At 31.1% G+C, this 23294-nt stretch overlaps 1 protein-coding gene across 2 annotated transcripts in view; it reads right to left on the bottom strand.

Annotated features, from left to right (window-relative positions):
• The window catches only part of LOC130449134 (forkhead box protein O-like), a 359247-nt gene that overhangs the window by 13032 nt on the left and 322921 nt on the right, over window positions 1-23294 (bottom strand). For both annotated transcript variants that reach the window (XM_056786824.1, XM_056786825.1), the window contains exon 2: window positions 10292-10575. In XM_056786824.1, the coding sequence (XP_056642802.1) occupies window positions 10292-10575 (284 nt within the window). The remainder of the gene's footprint in view (window positions 1-10291; window positions 10576-23294) is intronic.

Raw genomic sequence — 23294 nt, 5'->3', positions numbered from 1 at the left:
AATTGTAGTCTTCAGTAGTTAAGTTTTCGACTGTTCATCACTCATAACTCCTAAATTAACAGGGAAAAAATTTGAATTTGAGTACAGTAAATGAATGTTCAATCAACCACAGAACTCTTCATAATTTTCACTCCTTTTCCTAAAACAACCTTTTTAAGTGCCTTCCAAGCAGAATGATGAGAGACTCCAATAACAAATATTTTTGCTTTTAGTTTTCTGTTGTAATATTTAGACAAATTGTTTGAATGTACCGAAATGTATAACCATTCTTGTTTAACGTCATCACTGAGTCCCAGTTGCGTGTGCAAAGGGAGTGGATTGTTTTTTGGATCTAGCAACAACTTATATTTGATGTTTATTTTGCCCGTTTCAAATATACTATTCATTTCTCACATAATGATACTTTCTGGCCCTGTTGTTCCATAGTCAATGGAAACAAACGTATTTCTTTAATCCTCTTAGTAAACCCAATATCAAACCGATGTCTTTGAGGGCGCTACACACTTTCCATTGATGTTCTCCATACTTTTATAATTTTACTAGCATACACATTTATTTATAGCTCTGTCTAAAGTGTCCTATCGGTATAAACGGTCACTTATTCCCGTTGTGTGATAACAGCTTTGAGGCTGAAGGTTCATACGAGAGTTGCTACTTAAGTTTTGAGTTGTTTACAGATACTTGAAACATTTACGAGTATCTGGGTAAAAAAATGGAATTATATCGTGCAATGTTTTTTATAACTATAACACCATCTCAAGCAGCCGTGTTTCGCTGGTTTCCCCCACTTCGCTATCATCACATGTTTTGGAGGTAACTCAATCGGAATGGACAAACGCATGCAAAGTGTATTGATCTTAATGGAGAATATTTTGAAAAACAGTAAATCCATAACCAATTATAAATATTTGTTTATTTGTATCTCAAAATTTAAGTAGCAGCACTTCTACATAAATATTTGTTTCGGGATATATAAAAAATTAAAATGTGTTAATTAGTGTAATCTAAATAGAAACATTTGTCATCGTTTTATTTATGGAAACGTATTCCGTAGAAAACAGACAACAAGAACCTCAGCTACCTATTAGTAAAGTGGCAGTTTTCGTTACCGCATATATTAACTAGTAAACCGCGAAATTGTATTGGTCGAATTCCAATGTTCCACAAATTTCATTCGTATCGAATACGATTGGTACCAGAATTAGACGAAGTTAGTTGCGACCATCAGGTAGAAATAGTTATTTTCAAACTCACACTTAATTGTAAAGAGAAATCAAAAATCTTTTTACAGAAGTACCACTCGATCTCTTGTAATTCATACCCCTTTGAAAGTATATTTGTTTCTTTCTATTAAAAAAAATTAATACATTACACAAAATAGAGCGTAAACTGTGGTAGAGGTATTTGAAAATTCACTATTTTTTTATACGATTAGGACAGTCATCTAGGTTGCATTCTTTTAAATCAGAATTTATTATAGTCTAGTCAAGTTATATGTGTCAAAAAAGTCATTTTTTAAAATTTGGATTATGAACTAAGGTAACAAAAATTTAGCTGGAAAAGATCTATTTATGTTATAAAATGCACTCGTTTCGTTTTAATGAATAAAAAAACTTTTTAAATACAGCACGAATGATTCTAATGTATTAAAAATTATGTGCAAGTAGGGTTCTGATGAGCATGAATGAAAATGCTTATGATGATTGCTAAAAAAACATACTTTCGAAACAACATGCTTGCCGATCATAACTTGCTATGCTAAAATTTGCTTTTCAAATTATTATTTCTGTACAGTTTTGTTCATTTTATAATTAGTTTAGTAGAAAACTAAATTTTTATCATAAGGAAAAAATATAAACTTGCGTACATAGAAATCGGCCCTCTTCAGACTTTTCATTTCAACTCTATATTTTTTTTATTATTCATCAGATCAAAAAAAGAAATATGCTGTTTGAAAAACTATTTAATATGCTTTCATTCGTAGGGGCGACAGTGTTCAAGGAAGAAGATACATCTGCTGTTAGATATATCGAGGAGATTTTAGAATTTATGTAGTACCTTACATCAACTACATTGGAGAGGAATTTACCTTTATGCGTGACAATGCAAGATTACATTGTAGAAGTCGGTTTTCGGGTTAGTATACAGTCTCGACCTAAATCCCATAGAACAATAATGGAATGAGCTAAAAAGAACAATTTGAGCTAGACTTCCTACCCCAAACTCGGTCCCAGAGCTTATAGTTATAGTAGAAGAAGAGTGGCTTAACATTCACAAGAAACAATAGCTAACTTGATAGACCTCTGCCTAATCGTATCAGATATGTTATTAGAGCAAGAGGAAGTCATACCCATCATTAAAAAATCGATTGTTAACTTTTAAATTGTCAATAACCCTATGTTAATAATAAAAAGCTTAATTTGCATAATGTATTAATTTCACTATGTTGAACATAGAAAGTTTTCATAAATTTATACTCAAATTAAAGCATTATGAATTGCCTTCGAAACAGCATATTTTTTTTGATCTGATGAATAATTAAAAAAAATATATAGTCAAATTCAAAAGTGGGCTGATTTCTATAGACGTATGTATATTCATAAAATTAGTACTTCGAATTCAATATTGCAGTCTACAAATAATTAAAATTTCAATATTTGGTGGTAACTACCATACATCCGCCATAATTTATAGGTGCACTCACCATATATTAATATTTAAAGGTGATTTTTCACAAAGACTATAATTATTTATATAAGAGTAATATATAGATGATTATACCCGGTGGGCGATACTTTTACAATTCCTAGGGTCTCTATCACGAAAGATTACCTTGACATTATTATTGTCTGCATTTTTATATATTAAATGTATATTAAAACTATGGTACCAATACCATTTCCGTGATGCCAGGATTTGGCTAGATTTTATAGTGGCCCATAATAAAATAGAAATGGGGAATAAAATTTTTCGATATCTCGTTTCGTTTTGAAGATATCGATACTTGAAATCGTAAAGTCGCAACCGATCCTGATTATAAAGGTGAGAATGTCTTTTGACAGTGAGAATGTTACCCCACAGAAGGGGTTTGGAGTCATCAAATACTCCGGAAATGACTGAGTTCAAAAATCATGTGCTTTTTGCAGCTTAAATCGATTAACTTGATAACAAGAAAACGGCTAATTGTAAGACACCTGGTTTCTGATTTTAAACATTTAAACATCCAAGAATAAAGAGTTTCAAGGCGTATGGATAAGTTACCTGAGTTATCTACGATCAATAAGCTAATTTTATTTCGAACATTAAAAATGTACAGAAATCGTAGCCTCAGTAACGTCCTAACGCGGTTAATAATTGATCAAAAATACGACAGATTAATAACTTTAAAGTTCAAAAACAATCAAAAAATGTATAACCCTTCAGCTCATCTAGTTTGACCACGACATAGGATCGTATCGTATCGCTATGACTTGATTACTTAGTTCAGTTCCAATAGTGAATAGAATCTGGATCACTTACCGAACATTTTCATCATAATAGGGTTAACGCGATAATAGTTTCCAAAAACCACTACAGACATTAAGTTCGATTCATTAATTTGACGTTCCGCTCGATATTGCCGTTGCTTATTGTTTTCATCATTCTCTTCCTATTAAAAAGATTGAAATGCGCGATATGGTGCAGAAATATTGTAGCCACAACGTTCTTTGTTGATGCTTAAGTTTTATATGAATCAATTTTATCTTTCACCATCGGCCGTTAGAATAAATAGGAATAAAAGAAACTTGTTTTATTGGTAACATTATAGTAATCATAGTTTATTATTTCGTTTACTTTTTTGAAATATATAGGACTAGGAGCTTTTCCACCTTTTACTTATAAAATATTAGGTTTTCACATCCGTTTGTGAATAAAGAAAAACACAATGAAAAAAATTGTATCAATACAAACAATTTTGTTGTCAACAAAGAAATATTATTTTTTCTAATTTTAAATAATTAACCATCACCTTAAAAAATATCATTGCCGCTTGTGCCAAAATTGATATGCGAAATCAAAATGTTTCTTCAAAACATGCGCTGAGGTTTTTATATTAATGTATTGTTTCCATATTTTTGAGCACCTCAAAACGTCGTTTCAATTTATAGTTGAGCTCATTTCTTAAATATCGATGAAAACACAATAATTCCATAACTTTGTATTATTATTTTTGCTAGGATCCACAAAAATAATTTGAAGTTTTTCACATTTCTACTATTAACATGAAGTTGTACAAAATCTTTCAATTACCTGAGCACTAAAGGGTGATTTGAATCTCAATAAAAGCCTTCTTCACATTTGACAGTGAGCGACTACATTAATTGGATGACCGTTTACCTGGACAATCTATTATCACCCGTGGCTGTTATGGTTGCGTGCAAAGTGAAACTCTATATATCTTCGACAAATTAGATAGAATATCGTTCAGTTACATAGAGACTAAAATCTTAGGGAAGCATCCTTCACACAGTATGTTTGATGAAACGGAATTGTTTTTAGTACATTTTTTCCAAAAATATGGGCTATTACTAGCGTTTTGTCCGTCCGTCTGGCTGCAGCAACGATATGTCCTCACAGGGTTTTTCGCACTTCATTTCTGTATAGCTGTAGATGTGCCGAAACGAAAGAAATTTTGGATATTATGAAAAAATGATTTTTTTAAAGACAGGTCTAAGAAATAAGGAATTAAAAAATCTACCTATAAATCTACATAGGTAAGCTTCCGCATTTTTCATTTTAGTTCGGCGGAAGCTCATTAAATTGTAACGACATTTGTTTATCCAAAAATTCAGTGCTAAGAGTGCGACGACTTTTTTACTTGTTTCCCTCTAAGAATACAATCTCATTAGTTTCGACAAACAATATTCCATCAAAATAAACAAAGAACATGGTTGTTTAACAATTCTAATTGGTTAAGGTTTTTAAAGGGGTGATTCTGAGAGCTAGAAGGATACCAAAATATACAAATCTGCATACAACTGTCGATATTAGAGGGGAAAATTTTACTTAGATCACAATGTACATTATATTTACATCAAACACTACGGCCCTTGATTTGACGTTATATTTTGTGAAATCATAAGTGAAGTTACTTTGTTTGTTTACGTTGATTAAGAAGTAAAATTTGTATCATGATTAAAGGCGCCATTAAAATTTTATATTAGTTGAACACCTAAAGACAAAATCTAACAGCTCAAAATATCAAATAAAAGATATTCAGAAGTAGTTCATCACTGCAATGGCAAGATTTGAATTTGGAACTGGATTTTAAAATATAACAATTCAACAAATCATCAACATATGTGCAAGCAATTCTTCCACATATACGGAAATAAAATATATTTACCTGTGAATTCGTAGTTAAATATAATTGCAGTTTAGTTATCAAACTTTTTGAAAAGTTTCCTATATTATAATACATATAGGTAGTTATAATAACATTCTTATTTATAACTATTTCTTATATATAATTCAACCGAGAAAATTTAACATGTTTTCATCTTCTTGTAAACTTTCAAATAATAGCATGCGATAACTATTTCCAGGAGAGTTGCTTCAGACTTGTTATTTCAAAGAAATCAAACCTTTAACGGTAATAAAGAAGACATCACCAAACCAGTGGGAGTTTGCCTATAATTGTCGAAACTTGCTCACGTTACAAAATCAGATCTATTTATGAAACCTATTTACGCCGATTTGAAAACTTCCTTACAAGAAATGGTTCGAAAATCTAACAGATGAACCACTGTATACGAGGATTAACTTATAATTGTAAAAACCTTGCCAATATCCAAACACAACAGCTAGGAGAGAAAACTCGATTTATTTTAAATGATTATGCGAGGTAAATTTTTAAAAATTCATTAGACTGTTGAGAAAAGTATTAAGATATGTACATACAATTCTGAAAAACCTATAAATTATATTTCGAATGTAGAATAAAAAAAAAACTCAGCAATCTATTGGGTTTATTTGAGAATAATATTATACTGATGTTCGTTTTTTTCCAAATACAAATAATTACGTTTTGATTTAAAAAATTCATTATTTGGAACTTTGAGATAATAAAAATTTTAAATCTCACTCTGTCTATGACGTTAAGCAATATATAAGTGTATTTCAAATAACAAGCATTGGAAGACGAAAAACATGAATCCTTCAGACTATTTTCTGTAGAAAGTAAAGAAAGTAACAATCGCATTGTTTGTTGTATCGAACTAAAAAACTCTGAAGTATTTAATTTGCTTACTACTCAAATTTGAAGTTTCATAATAAAAACATCTAAAGATTTTTCTCTTGTTCTTGTAGATTCTTTGCAACATGATTCGAAAAAATGTTTTACGGTATCAGTTTCGTCTAACTTTTTACAAATTTAATGAGTTTATTGCAAATTCAGCTTCAATTCCGTAATTATGGTAATTAGTTCTGGAAATTTACATGGAAATTTACATGAAATAACAAAGGTTGTGATTACATTTTTATAGTGATACGTACAATTTTATAAAAGAATCTCAAACTACATTATGCTATAGCTAAAACTAATTAAAATGACTAAATAAATATCATGCATCATTCTAAAAAGTGTATAATATTTACAGCATATCAAAAAAATCATTCTACTTTAATATATACAGGGTGGAAAAGTAGGTGTATTGTTAGGTGTATTAAAGAAAAATCAAAATGTTTTAGCAGGCACATAAGGAGCTTGATGCCAAAATTTCCCAACGAGTATAAAGAATCGAAATTATGTTTTAATGAAATAAACTTGGCACTATGTTCTTCTTGGATATTTTATGAATTATTAGAATCAATATTATCATATATCCCAGAGTAGAAGCTTCTAAAATAATAAAAAGGGAGAAAAAAATTATAGTAGGATGAAATCCATTGGAAACGGAGGATAATATAATAAAAATGAAAGTTTTTAAGTGTAAAACACAGTTTATTTCAATTTTCGACAAAACTACAAATCTTATGGAAAAAAGTAACGTGGCAAAGCTAGAGGTAATGAAAAGATGTACAGCTTACATAATCTCAAAATTTATGCGAAAATTTATGTTGAAATAACTGAATTTGATTTGTAAATAATTATTTTTTCACTTTATTTTGACTTGATATCGCAGAAGTCCCCTAATTTTCAATCGAAAATTCTCCTGTCAAAATATCAACTTTTTTGCAAAGTTTATGTATGGACCTCCATGGATTTTTATATTTTTGGTGTAATTGGAGTATAAAATTTAAAGAAATAACTAAAAATTATATGAATAATTATAAAACAGTTTTCGGACGGAACGTTTTTTCGTTTTCTATTTGTCTTCTCCGAGAAAATTCACCATGGTGATGGAAATATTTTTCACACCACCATAGAGTAGAGGTTTCAACGAAGAAACATTTCACCCACTTGCTGATATATTCACGGGAAAATCTTGTTAGAAAATTAGGGTGCTTATTAGGTATGTAGTCTAAATGAGGTGAAAAAATAAATATTTCAAATCCAACCCAGAACAGTGTATGTGGAACATGAAAAGGTGAGTCCTAACAAAATTGCATGAAAAATAGAAATATTTTTTGTGAGAGTTACAAATTTAAATTCAAAAACTGGCTTTTTTGAATTTTTCACATAAATTTTGAGGTTATGTGAAAACTGTGTGAATACAAAAATTACAGACCTTTTTTTACCTACAACTTTGCCCCTCGCCTTTATTTCATAAGACTCATCGCTTAAAAGTCATCCCCTTCCCCTTCCCGACCTCAGATCTCCAATAAATTATTTTTCCACGAATTTTTATTATGTTCTCCTCCTTTTCTAATGGGTTCCATCCTACTATAATTTTTTTGGGTTTCCTGTAAGTTTTTATTTAAATAAATATTTTTGTATATCAAAATTATCAATCATAGGTTAGCATTAGAACGTCAGGCATGTTATTTCTTGATATGAAATGGATACAATAGATTCAATTCAATATTAGTTTTATTCTCTATTTAAATAACGGAGGCAACCAGAATCGCAAACTACAGACACTAGCTGTGATTTTATGTTCAAGAAAATTTACCTTCACTCAATAATTCGTACTTCATATAGTACTTTTCAAATATGACGTTGTTTTTTGTATAGCAGTTGTTTCAGTTCATTATATAACATCGTTTTTAAGAAAAATCAATTTCTTCATTTTAAAAGATTAAAATAATTTACAAGAATATGAATTTGATAACATATGTTTTATATGATGACCATTTGTTGTAAGAGAAATCCAATAGTTTCTATAAGAATTAGAGGTGACCTTCCTGGTTCAATTAATCGATTTCCTAGCGAAATATAAATAAATTGACGACTTACTTGACTAAATTGATAAAGACAACCATCGTTCTTGAACCATTTTATCGTCTCATTAATATAACGTCAAGCAAGTTATTTTTCAAGAAGTGTATCCGGGAAACATCTGAATAACTCTACAGGTTCCAGTGGTTTGCCAATAATACGTAATTCATTGGAATTAACTTAGTTTAGTGCTTACTTCCAACCAAAACCGGCATAATTTATATGTTTTGTTCTATATAATATGCGAACTATGAATATTATTTTTTTATTAGTATTGGCACTGGACTTGTATACGGTTATCTAATATCATCATCTGTTCTACCAAAAAGCTGGTATCATCAGACTCAAGATAAAAAATATTCTCTCCTTGTCTCTCCTATTGTCCATATTAATCCAGAGTCGCCATTAACTTCATATAAAACCTAAATTTTTCCAAATTCGTGCGAAAATTTCAAATCCTGAAGGAAGAACAGCTTATTGATAAAATATAAAATATATAATGAATATTTATTCATTACAATGTCTAATTGTGAAAAACTGTTATTCATAATCAGTCTTTGGTAAAGGATTCAACCATAACACACGCTGTTGATAGTGAGTCACCCTCAACGTCAATTTTTTTTGACATTTCATGGACAAATTCAATTATGGAGAGGTATACAATTGAGCAACGCGCTAAGATTGTTGATGTGTTTTATGAAAATAGGGTTTTAAGTATTTCTGAATTCTTTAAACACCATAATAGACCAAATATGTCCACAATCGAAATAATTATAGGCAAATTTCAGCAAATTAGGACTTTAGGAGATGTGAAAATACTTGTGGATGCTCACTCATTTGGTTTTGCTAAAACATTGCTGCTTTTTGCGATAGTATGGTAGAAGAGCCGCCAATTTCGATTTGCTATTGTGCTCAATAAGTGGACTTGTCAAACATAATTGATTCGAATTTTGAAAAAAAGAGATTGCTTACAAGGAAGACTTAATTGAAGAACTGAAGCTAGCTAACCGAATGATTGGTTAAACAGACAAAAGTGAATGGTGACTTTACTAAGAAGAATCTTGATTCACGTTTTCATATGAGTGGATTCCTTTAATAAGCAATATTGCTACTCTTGGGCAAAGAAGAATCCGTGAGTGATAGTTGAAATGCTGATCCAACCACAAAGAGTAACGGGAAGGGTGTCACTTCTTCGAAAATAAAGTTCGCTTTAGCAAGATGATTTTTATATCATAACGAGTTTTAAGGGACGCGTTTTTTTAAATAACCCAAAGTTATATAATGCTTATACAATGGACCCGGATAAAAGTCTGATGTATTAAAAAAACTGATTAAATAGCGATTTCTTCAAAGGTTGGCTTCATTAGAAGAGCCTTCGAAATAATGGGGAATTCGGTAAGATGGACATGAAATCACATCTTAATCTGTCGTTTGCGTTTCGCAGGAAATTCTCGTGACATCCACTATAAAAGTTTGGTGAGAAATAAAACCAATATTAACAAAAATCTGTCAAGACGAAGAAAACTTTTGTTAATAAGTTTAAATAATTGGAAATTATTTACAGCTAATGAAAAGTTTTCTCGTAGTAATGTGAATTTATTATTTAGAATATTGTATAAACAGAATTTCCGAGACAAATTATTCTATATGCATTCCATTAAAAAAATTCTGTTCATATACAAAATATAGTTAAGCATTTTTAATAAATGCTTTTCCACCACTCCAAATGATTTCTACAAAAAAACTATTTGGTTGGACCGATTTTTGAAAATTAATTCATTTTACTGTGACAAAATTCAAAATAGAAACCAATTTCATCATTAGAACTGTAGTTGTATTTTAAAATTTTAATGTTTGAATTAATTTCGCAACAAAATAGTTTTTCAACTTATTATGAAGCACATACTCATGAGTGACTCAAAGAAATCTTACCTGTGAATAGGTGAGTCTGGAAATAAGTCTAAACTCTCAGAAACCGACGAACTAGGACTAGGTGTAGTGTCAGGTAGATACCCGTTCTTTATCATCTCTACTTTTTTCTTCGCCCTGCCTCTTTTTTTCTCAAACTTACTGGTTTCCATTGAAGCGGCTCTCCGCCTTACGGATTTGCCGGGTTTGGCATCGGGATTGATCATCCACCAAGAAGATTTTCCTGTTCCCTCATTTTGAACTCGCATGAATCTGTTGTGCAGGGAAAGATTATGTCGAATCGAGTTCTGAAACAAAAAATAGAGCTTTAGTACGCGAAGTTTCATTAAAGGGAGATTTACATTATAATGTCGCTCTTATTCTTGATAAAGATCATATAAAACATTTTATTTTTTAGTTCATCAATGGAAAGATACCAGTGAAGGGACCTCTATATTCCATTAGTGATCTATGGGGAGTCGTGGTTTTAGTAAAGGTTGTATTCTAAAAATGTTATACACTTCTAGTCGATCATGATATTGGCTGCTTTGCTTCTGGATTTTTTCTATGATGTTTGGCATGCCAAATGTGTTTCTGGTATTATCACATGTATATAGTGAATAAAAAAATTGCCACAGAACGCTGCCCTGTGCTACTCCAGACAATTGATTGATCAAGAATGTGTCTGAGACTTCTCCATTGATTCTGGGTCTATTCATTTATTTTACTTTGAAAACAAGGCATTCGGGCCGCACCATATCAATTGTTTGACTTATGTCAAGAAATATGGGCAATATTCTTTTCTTCGAGAGATCTGTTGATCGTATGTACAATTTTGTGACATTTTGGGATGGCTGAGTGTGAATGGCGGAAACCAAATTGATTATACCGAATTTTATGTTGAATTGGAATCATTTAGTGTACTATCAATTTTCCAACAAGTTTAGACATAATTCACAAAATACTAATGGGTCTGTAGGCCAATTTTAAAGGTCTCGTCCATGTATCATTCTGGGGAATACCGTTATATAGGTAAACATTCAACTGTAGTAACGATCTGTTCGATTAGAAATAATTTCAGAACTCATTAATATATATATATATATATATATATATATATATATATATATATATATATATATATATATAAATATATATATATATATATATATATATATAAATATATATATATATATATATATATATTTATATATATATATATATATATATATATATATATATATATATATACAGTGCTTTTCAGATAAAAGTATCCACCTTTAATAACTTTTGTAATACCGGTATATAGAAAAAATCCAAAAACACGTCAATTTATGTTGGAAGGGGCAAGCATTATGGCTTATTTAAACTTACTGGAAAAGCCACCCCCTCACCCCTAGCAACATCCCCTTTATTTTTTTAAATTACTTTTCATATTTTTTATGTAAAATTTGGATACTCCTCTTTGAGCTGATTTCAAAAATGTATAATACTTGTAGGTTAAAGTGGTTAGTTTATGAGATAAACAATTTTTCTTTTAAGAGCACAAATTTTACTTATTATTTACTTTCACCTTATTTGCCTGTACTAAAATGGGTTGTACAACAGTTCAAACTCTTTAATCTTTTTAACTGTGCTATTTATTCTACTTAAAAAATCCAAACAACAAAAAACTCTGCTTTTTATTAAAGTTTGACAGAGGCTCAACAACCCCAATCGTTGTCAACAATAAGTAGAGCGATCGGTGTTTCATCTTCTACAGTTTTCCGAGTTCTACATTAATTCAAGTACCACCCATACAAAGTTAAGTTGGTGCACGAGTTGAATGAAGATTTTACTCAGGGAAGGGGTTGACCCACGTATTACAACAATAATAGAAAATGATGATAACCTTTCCGAAGATTTACTGGTATTTCAACAAGACGGAGCTCCCCCACACTATGCTATGCCTGTCCGACAATTTTTAAACGAAACATTCCCCGCTCGTTGGATAGGTAGAAGGGGGCAGATGATGGAATGGCCACTTAGGTCACCGGATTTAACACCCCTAGACTTCTTTTTATGGGGGTATTTAAATACAAAAGTTTATGCTACCCAACCAGATTCTCTGGATGATTTACGAGAGAGGATAGAAAATGAATGTCGACAATTAAATCCAGCCGTATTAAGCAATGTCAGAGAGGCATTTCAAAATAGATTATACCATTGTATGGAAGTGAATGGTACTCATTTTGAACACTTATTGTAACTTCATAATAAATAGCACAGTTAAAAAGATTAAAGAGTTTGAACTGTTGTACAACCCATTTTAGTACAGGCAAATAAGGTGAAAGTAAATAATAAGTAAAATTTGTGCTCTTAAAAGAAAAATTGTTTATCTCATAAACTAACCACTTTAACCTACAAGTATTATACATTTTTGAAATCAGCTCAAAGAGGAGTATCCAAATTTTATATAAAAAATATGAAAAGTAATTTAAAAAAATAAAGGGGATGCTGCTAGGGGTGAGGGGGTGGCTTTTCCAGTAAGTTTAAATAAGCCATAATGCTTGCCCCTTCCAACATAAATTGACGTGTTTTTGGATTTTTTCTAAATACCAGTATTACAAAAGTTATTAAAGGTGGATACTTTTATCTGAAAAGCACTGTATATATATATATATATATATATATATATATATATATATATATATATATATATATCTAATGCGACCTCAGGTTGAAGAGAGTTCGTTATTTAAAACATCAACAATATCTGAAATATTCACAAGTACAACATTGAACTATACGGAAATGTTGATGTAAGATATTCGTACTAAATGGATGACAACTCATCGATGTATGAGAGAAAATGTCCAAGAAAATATTATGTAGCAATTGTCTTCGTTATTGAAATAAATATATTTTTCATGAATTTTTAAGATCCATTCACTTTTATACTACTCAATTTATAATCAAATCTGATACTCAATTTTATATCTGAATCTTTTTCTGATAATTTCCACGAAAGTCGTACACGTTTTCTACTCCCTAAACTCCAGTATTTTACCTTCAACAGTTGTAGACTAGGTGAACTGTCTCGTTAGCAACAGTCGTGCCACATAAATCACAATGGTGGATAAAAGTGTGGCCTGAAAAGGCCGCAGGTGGGCCATAAACGTACTTTTTATATTCATAATTCAAATATTATATCTGCCGACTTGGAAATAGTGGTAGTCATTTACGTAAAGAGGCCTATCGATGACTTATAAGAAATAGACAGATCACTTCAGATGCTTAAAGGAGGTTTTATACACGATAAAAATAAAATAGTTACTATTGTTGCTCAAAGAATATAGTTTATAAAATTTATTTGTCAGAATAAGAACCGATCAGTTTTTATCTTATATAGTGGTTTATAGATAACTGCATTTTTATCACCAATTCTCATCTGATCATCGTACAATAAGTTGTGATAGATACCTAGAATTAGAAGACAAGGTATTGAGGCTAGTTTTTCCTTGGAAGGTTTTCTTAAACCACGAGAGTGTCCGTAGGAGGCCTTACATGAAATCTCCGTGATAGAATGGCGATCCCACTTCAAGATCGTAACTTCAACCTTTGGCCCCACAAGACCTCTCTATATTTACAATCTCAAAAGCAGACCAATATTTTTTTATAGCATGATAAGCCAATTACAATAAGACCTGTCCATCAGCGGATTTTACTTCTTACTTCTTACTTCTTACCGCCACAATTTTTCGTACCTCGCACTCCTAGACACCGAAGTGATCGTTTATCTCGGAGCAAAGAAAGAATTGGGAATTGAATATTATTTTTAGTAATAAATGGAGATTTTGTTTGGGCTGTACAAGATAAAATCTTCATGAAAATGTAAGTAGACCCCATTGACATGACGAGTGTTGCTTATTATTTATTATACATTTAGTGACAATCATATATATCAAGCAAGAATTATATTGGTTTATTTTGTGAACAATCAAGTCGATTTGTTGTCTTGGTCTCATAGATCTCCTGATCTTTCAACTTTCACGTCTAGAAAATTTCTAATGAAGATCTCTTCGTCTACCAAACATTGTTTCCAAGTGTAAGTTATTTATTTCTGTGAAAAAATTTAATAATTACTCTAATATTCAGGTACACATACAAATATGAGATACGGCTAGTATGAAAATAGTTGAACCCAATAAATGTCAAATACAATACTGATTAAAATTTTTTTATTCATCAATGAAATCAGTATATCATAAATATATTAGAAAACGTTAAAAAAGAAGAGAAGAGAAAAGAATTTTTTTGCAAAAATTCATTCTAATGTTACTAAAAACAAAGTCGTACAGTTGGAAAGTAACTTCTCTTATCAACTGCATCAATAACTTGCCTCTAATGTTCTACGAAAATTTTTAATTCGTCATAAAATTATACAACTCCAGCAATTTTCCGTAAGTAGCTTATAAAACTTTCAATATAAGTGCCTTAGCTATTCTCATTTCTATCATTTCGTTTCAATGATATAGACCAGGTCGAAAAAAAAAATGACAAAAATCTTCAATGTACAATTGGAACAATAAGAAGACGAGTTCGTTCAAAAGAATAATGAATCCATAGTAAAAGATTCGTTAAAATTAGAAAACTTTATCTGAATAATATATACTTTGTCTAATGTCAGCGAAAGCTGAAAGAAGTCATATTTTTTCACAAACCAATACATTAAATTTCATGTAGGATATACTGAAAGATAATAATTCAAAACTGCAATAGTCTTTGGCAATCCTCAGTGTAATTAACTAATCATTCAAAATAAGAAAGCCATGTTTCGTCTTTTTGTTCATTCTCCATGTTAAGCAAGTTGCATGTTCTTTCTTCTCTCCATACATTGTCATGTTAATGCTTGTCGCTTCACCTTTTTCTTGATCATTTAAAAAGCTGGTCCCATTTCATCTTCCTATTCTGTATCTATACATCCACACTACATGTTCATCTAATTAATTTCGCTTCGATTCTCCTCACACTCGCATATCTGAGATCTAATGACCGGTTGCGTCTCAGCGGTGTATATCATTATTGTCCTTAATATTTCCTCGTAAATTCTCGTCTTTGTTTCTTGATGTAAGGCATGAAGAACTTCTTTTGGCTTTATTTTGTTTGTTCTTGAATTTTGTCTGCAACTGCTGCTTGATTAAACGGTTTTTAAAGCATCTGTGGATCGTCTTCGTTTTCTGTATATAACAACTTCATTATTTATTCTATACCCTTTCATGATGACATTGAAAAGATTTGTGCTTAAGAATTCTCGTGTAATATCGTTTCATATCAGTATTAGCTCGGTAAACTTATTATTCATTCGTGAATTTGGTTCGCCTAAAATATATCCTAAGATTCATAATGTCCTTGAATTGAACGTGATCGCGTATGCTTTTCCTAAATCTAGTTTATAAGTTATGAAGATGTTTAGTCTGCGTTAATTTTCTGATTAAAATTTTTTCTCACACTATACTGAGAAGTAATTTTTTCTCGGTGAGAATTTATTATTTTTGTGTGGGTGTAACGGGTGTATAAATATGGCTAACTCGTACAGATAAGTACAAATAACTTTGATAAATATCACAAAGGAATCTATTTGTGGATTTTGTCAAGAAAATAAATCACAAATTAAATATTATGCGATAATACTAGGTAAGAACATGAAGTAAGAATACTGATTCAACTATAGAACTACTAACAAAGATGATATTAAAGATCTAGTTACCGATTTCAATAGTATATCCGACCAAGTAATGCAAATATTATACATACTCTACAATTTTTACCCATTTTGTATAATGTTGAATTGAACTACAAAAGAACGTCTTCTGTCAGTCATAATTGCTGTTATGAGTCTGATCTCCAAGATACAGATGTACAGATGCGGAAGCGCTGGGAGCAAGGACAGAGGTGTAAGGAGGATGACAACATTCTTGTTGTCATGTTGAGCAAACGATGCACCAATGAATTTCATTCAACCAGCGTAAAGTAAAATGTGTGAAAAATATTGATATCTAAAACTATCGATATTTCTTCAGAACTGAAATATTGTATATTCATTTCTGAATATCTAATCAGCAAAATAAAGTCCATACTTATACATATTTCTATTGTTATATAATTTTATACCACAAGGGAAACTGACCTCAGGTATTGAAAATTTCAAAACTAATTACAGTCTTTAAAAGAGGCGACTTCAATCTCATTAATAACTATAGACTATAGACCCTAGCTATTGTATCAACCATTCCGGTAACCTTGAATGTTATTGAGGACATAGTTGAGGGTCTTGATGGGAGTAAGACAAGTATTCCATTATGTGTGACCTAAGTAAGGTCTTTGACTGTATGAACTCAGACATCTGTTGCTTAACGTGGAATACTACGGATTCCTAGGTAGAGAGCTTTTTGAATCTTATTTGGAAAATCGACAGCAGTACGTGAACTAGAGCAGCTGTAAATCTAATCGGGCATTCGTAAGCGATGGAGTCTCTCAGATTTCAGTGTTGGGAACACTATTGTTTCTGATATTTATAAACGATTACCGACATTAGACTCTATAACAAGTTTATAGATTTGTGTACTGTGATCTTTTCAATATATTCATATTATTTTCGATGTTTTGTCTCTATACCTTTGAAAAAGAAATAATAAAAACTATAAAGAAATATTCACTATCTAAAATCAGTTTATTTAGTTATATTTTGAATTTTCAAACTCGAAATACCGGACTATATCTAGTTGTCTTTTTATTACTAGACATTTTCAGCAGATAGATTCATATTCAGACATTTAAATGTTATACCTCGACTGTATTGAATTATGGTGGGAAATAAAACTGAAAAGTTCGCCTTTGATTGGTATCGCCCGAAAAGTTTTCTCTATTTTACTGATCCTATCTGAATATAAAGCACCGACACTGGTTTTGGAGTGTACGAAATTTGCATAATCATATGTGGAGGCTCACCTGACGGAAGAGATTGCTGGCGCCCGTGAGACTGCAACGACGGCAGGGCGGTCGGAAGAGCGCGAAGTTACGTCATATTTAGAAGAACAATGAACGGAAAATTCAAATGACATACTACCGTAAACGATTACATTCTTAATTAACAATGTGGATTGTTGCTACAAACATTTTTGTGCATAATTATGATTAAATTCTTGATACTTCTAAAGTGAAGAATAAGAAAATATTCTCATAATAATGAAGAAATATACATGTTACAAGTCCACGACATGGGCTGTGAAGCCGATCCTGTACGGTTATAATGGAACCCTAAAATTTGACAAATACGCATTCATGGCGCATATCGTGGACTTATTCCAAACAATATCAAATTAAAATACCAAGTATTACCTCCTTTGTATCGATAAGAGCTTCGCAACTATTTATCAGCTCCTTACAGCTTTAATCACGATGTCTTTCGCACATCATTGCCATATGAGATCTACTACCTCCATTTCGAACAAACTTTCTTTTATATGTCAATTCACGAGTATAAATCTTCTTTCTTTGAAAAACTGCCATGCAAGTTTGATGATATAAAAATGATGCGTTAGGATTAATATGTCAGTTTCCCCCTCCCCCTTATATCGAAATGTTACTGATGTCTATTTGAAAATAAAAGGCTTAAGTGGTGTTGAGTCAAACTTCAATGCAAACGGCGTAGCTATCGCCACCTATTGCAATATTTTAAAGATTTCTAAACATATAAATATTAATAACTCTATGAATTGATAACTATCTATGACTTTCAAGTGGAAAAACGCACCTTTATGTCGGTGGAAACTGTCTTACTAAAATAAAAATATCAAATTCAAATTATAAATTGATTTTCTCTAATACGTAAATGAGATTTCTACCTGGTGACAGGATTCTAAATTTAGAAAATCAAATGTTATTCCTAATTTTATATTCATTTTAATTAGGTGTTACTTCATTATTAAATATATCACATTTAAAATTTAAATTTGATGGTCATTTCAATAACTTCATTATTTTGACATTTGACATTCTACTTTACCCATAATTATCATTTCTATAGTTTCGCAATTTTTCCCTTGAATCCACTATCTAAACAAATTTGTTTAATGCTTGTCCACCTTTTTGAAATTATCTTTTTCACTTAATTTTCTTTGTATATATTTTTTTCAACTTAAATGCATCTACATGATTATTTTAAGTTCTTTCATAGTTTATGAATTTTCTAATTATTCCTCATTTCTTATTTTCTCGGTATCGTTTCTCTTTTTCTCATCTTTTCGTAGCAAGTTGGATTTTAAGATGTTTGAAAATTGAGTACCTTCCCTGCTTTTTTGTTCCAGTGAACCCAAGCGAAGCATGATCTTCCAAATGATCCCGTATTATTATTTCTTTTATTTCTTTTATAATTTTTTGATTGTGATTTCTCTATATTGCTAACAAAGTTTGTTATTTATTGTTCCATAAATTGTTCTATTTCCCAGATAATCAACATTGCATACCTCTTCTATTTATTTTCTTAACACAAATTATTTTAACCTCTTCAGTTGTCTTTTTTCATTTACAACTACACCAACTTTCATTTTAATTTCTTTATACAAATTTCCTTGTGGCTTTTGTATATTTTCGTTCTTGTCACTTCTGTGTTCATTTTTTAGCTTCTTCTCTTTCACTTTTTCTGTTGAAAAAAAAACGTAAAAGCAAACAATTTAAATAAACAGAAAGAGCTGATCTAAACGAAAACATACAAAGGAAGAAGTATTTATTTGTACGATTTCTATTCGTAGGTTTAACTGTTTCTTACGTTCGTAATTTATTTAAATACTATACAATACTCTTAACTAACTTATAATAATTCCTATATCACTATCCCTTAACTAGCTAATAATTTTTCTAAATTCTTCTGTTACTTTGATAATTCGTTATACTCGTATTCATTACGATTATTTATTACAAACTAAACTGAGCTGTGCCACAGAAATAGAATAGAAATAGATAGAAGAGGTATGTAAAAATATTAGAATCCATTTTATTTCGAAAAAAACCAATTTGAAAGGAAAACAAGGCAATAATTCTTTTTGATGGAGAATGAAATTTATTTTTGCATTAGGTATATTTAATATAAAACATGTTCCGATCAAATGAATTATCAATATTATTTTTAATTACAATAAATCTATTATTAGCGTTACGATTTTGTATTTTGAAGAGTACTGTCTGCGATAGGAGGGAGGCGATGGATGGTCATGAATTCAGTTCTATTCTGATTAATTTCTAAATCATAATATATGCTGATGTCTTTTATTGCGTTAATATTTCTTGTTAGCTGTTTATTTCAGCCAATATCGTAGTATCATCTGTGTAATGAATACTGTTCAATAATTTTACCTTCTATTAGTAAAGAATAGAATTTATTAAATTAATCTGTTGCAATTGTGAAACCTTGAGCTTCATTTATGACTTCAGTAAAAGCATACGATATTTCATCCGGTTATTCTTATACTAAATACTCTATAGCTTGCAATAGTTGCTCTATAAGAAATACGTTACTTGCTGGTTTCAATTGATATGCTCTCAATAAAAGTTAGATGAAGAACAATCAGCCTCAAATTCTGATATAATAAAAAATCTACTCTATAAAATTTCTGCTGCCCTTTAAACATTTATCGGTTCAACAATCGCAAAGTGAATAAAAAAGTCTCATCTAATATTTGCTGAAATTGAAGTGACGAGTTCTGTTCTTTCTTCCAGATCGTATCTGCGACCATGACTATACTTCCCCAAAGTTTTTACGACTTATAGCAGAGTCCGGTGGCCGACAACATTGTGATCCCTATGAGATAAGCGGGGTGATACAGATAGTGAATTTAAAAGAGGAGGAAATATTTCCGATCTGTTTTTTTTTTATTGAAAATTTTCGTCTTCAACAAAAGTTCTGTGGCACGAATTTAGACTAATTATGATTAAAGTCAAATTTTTTTATTGGAATTATTGTGTCTCGACAACTAAAAACATTGACACAAAGTACAGTTATGATAAAATTATTAACTACCACTAAGACACCTTAACATTAACAAACTGTTTGGATTACATACATTAAGAATTGAATGTTTCATTATATAGATTAATGCCTTTTAAATAATGGGTTAGGCGTGGTTTCGTATTATTTGAACTTTCCTGGAGAAAATTTCCTAGCTGGTGGTTATGGCGTTTATTAGAGTATTGTAAACAACTTTGTGGTTAACTGTCAGTGGTAATTTGCTGACATTTGGGAGGATCGGAAGCGGCCATCAAATATCTGTGAGTCAGTTGAATATGCCCGATACGTAGTCTGCATACAACAACTATGTCTCATAGGAGGTAGGCTTTTGAAGTCGATTGACAATTGAATTTCGTGTAGCTTAGTGTTGCAACTTGCCCAGTGATTTGCCTATCGGTCGCCAATTTGTATCGAATGAAGGTTAGCGGTCGAAGTTCATTCCCATGCAATCCAATGGCAACACCAGAACTTGCAAGATAGTCGATGGTCGAAATTCATTCCCATGCAATCCAATATGAGACGGTATCTAGATAAAAGTAATGGCAACACCAGAACTTGCAAGATAGTCATTAGGGTCATGAATATTCTGAATAATAGGATGTACTGAATATATTTGTCTAATGGAGTTTATTGATGTGATATAGTTGATTCTTTGTCATCAGGGGATAGGGAAGTCAAAGCTTGAAGGATATAATTCTCCTGAGTAGACGCTAGCGAAATATGGTAAACAATTTTGTCTGATTATTTGATGTGAATTGGCTACGGGCAAAAACTACGTTGACCTCAGATTTACATGCATAAGTATACAGAATTTTATTATAGTGAGTGGAATTTATAATATTTAGAAATCGTTGTTTCAGTACAGCGCTGTGTGTTCCATGCTTGGAGAATATATTTAGAGCTGTATTAAATTTTGATTGTTGCTTTTTCGAAGGAGGACTATATAGAAATTGGGGCTGTTTCAGATAGATTGGTTATGACAGGTGATTGGAGTTTATAGCCAGAATTTCTGGCGTCAAATGAACGATTTATCAAAGGATGAACTGCTTATAAAATCGTAATTTATATTCTCAAATACTCAATTAAAAACTTTCAAGGGCTCAGTAATTTATTTTGTATCGTAGTTTGAGTTAAACATGTTGGCCATACTCATGTCTCTGTCTCTATCAAGTCACTGTAGCTACATGATTATTTTGAAGAGATATCCCTTCTACAGATAGAACTTTTTTAGTGTTTTTTAGTTTACAAAAAAAATGCGCCAAAAAAGTTGTACAAAACACTCTATGCTTTTAAAACAGTATCAATAAATTTCTTGCAAATAATTTGATTTTTATTTTGAAAATGATTTTCTACTGTTCAGTTCGATTGTTCGATAGATTAATATATCCTTATCAATCGGTCAAGGGCTACTACATAAGCTTTTTCAACAGCAAATAGTCGAGATCTTAGTTAAATATAATTAAAACAAAACCATAACCCTTGTATGGTAAACTCGTTATTTTCATAGGACCTGGGCAGTGAGTAAAATTTTTACTTCATTCAATCGTTTGGAGTAGATTTTAAAGAAAGCTGGTGAACACGGGAAGGATAATGATACGTATTTATGAAATTGTAGAATTGTCAAAGGTCTTTCATATGAGTGCAAAATTTCAAATAAATAGAAATTAGAATTAACTGTAGGTTCAAAATTATTACTTTTAAGTGTCTGTAGGACAAAATAGTTTAAAAATAAGCAATGGAATACAATAATTTAAAAAAATAGTATACTCAGGCTTCTGGACTTTTTATTTTAAATTTATTTGAGAAAATCAAATTCAAGGAGTGTAACACATATATGCATTATAAAAGTACCTCAAATTAAGTGAAGTTGTTTGAAACAATTGATGAGTTTATTTAAACATAAAACATGGCCCCACTTCTCGAAACTTTGTTGGCGAGAAACAAGAGCTTTAGGAAATTTGCAACAAATTCTTTTTCTGTTAAAACAAGCATGATTGCCACTGGAGGAACATATGCTGGACCTTTGTGTCGTGAGTGAAGCTTGTTTTTGATGTTATTCCTGCAAGCCTTTCGATTTTTGAATTCTTGAGCTGCGAAGCTGTATTTTATAGCATTCCCTAATGCTATCAGTAAGGTCTACTCAAGTAGCGATTATATTATCAAACAGTATTTGGACGATCAATTGTACTGCTTAGTCTGTGCTTCTGGGATTTCTCTGACAAAACTGGATGCTAAATTTTAAATAATAGTTCCAGGTTCAATTTTATATGCAAATTCAGATCCTCTACTGAGAACGTAAATCTTATAAAGTTTAGACAGCGTACTTGTGCTATCACACGGTACAAGCGCCATCTATATTTACAGTTATATTACAGAGACGCGACATGAGATAATAATGTTTCAATGTCAAATGGAAAAGAATAAATTTTTATAAGGATGTCGTTACACTTTAGCTTCAAAATAGATACCATAAAAAAGTGGATAAAAAACAGTAATTTTATACAAATATTTTTTAGGATAGTTCTAAATTTGTTAGTCAAAATGAAGTATAAATACAATTTCTGTAACATAATGCATCTAATGGGTCGACCCGCTGACCACTCTCGGCTGGACGTAGCCGGAAGTTCGCCAGAAGGCTAGGAAGTGAGAAACCGAGAGCGTGCAGAAATATTGTCGATTCCTAATGTTCGGCGTCCGTCGTCGACGACGACACTAGGTTTGCCAGTCAGCGAAAAAATTCTAAACGACTTCATTTTCTACCCACCGGAACATCGATATGATTCATTGAACAGTTTTCTTGTCCAACAAGTTATTTATATACAACGAAACGTCATAAATAACTCAATCTATTGTTTACTAAAGTGATTTTTTTTGTATTGGTTAAACAATTTGAGTAGATAGAAAGCAGAACGTACAGATAGGATAGGAAAAAATGTTTCCCAGTTATAGTATTAAATTTTTATAGGGGAAAGCGCAATGAGC

The sequence above is a fragment of the Diorhabda sublineata genome, chromosome 9, assembly GCF_026230105.1.
Source record: "Diorhabda sublineata isolate icDioSubl1.1 chromosome 9, icDioSubl1.1, whole genome shotgun sequence".
Lineage (NCBI taxonomy): Eukaryota > Metazoa > Arthropoda > Insecta > Coleoptera > Chrysomelidae > Diorhabda > Diorhabda sublineata.
The sequence above is the reverse complement of the archived record's forward strand: the minus strand, read 5'-3'. Positions and strand labels throughout refer to the sequence as shown.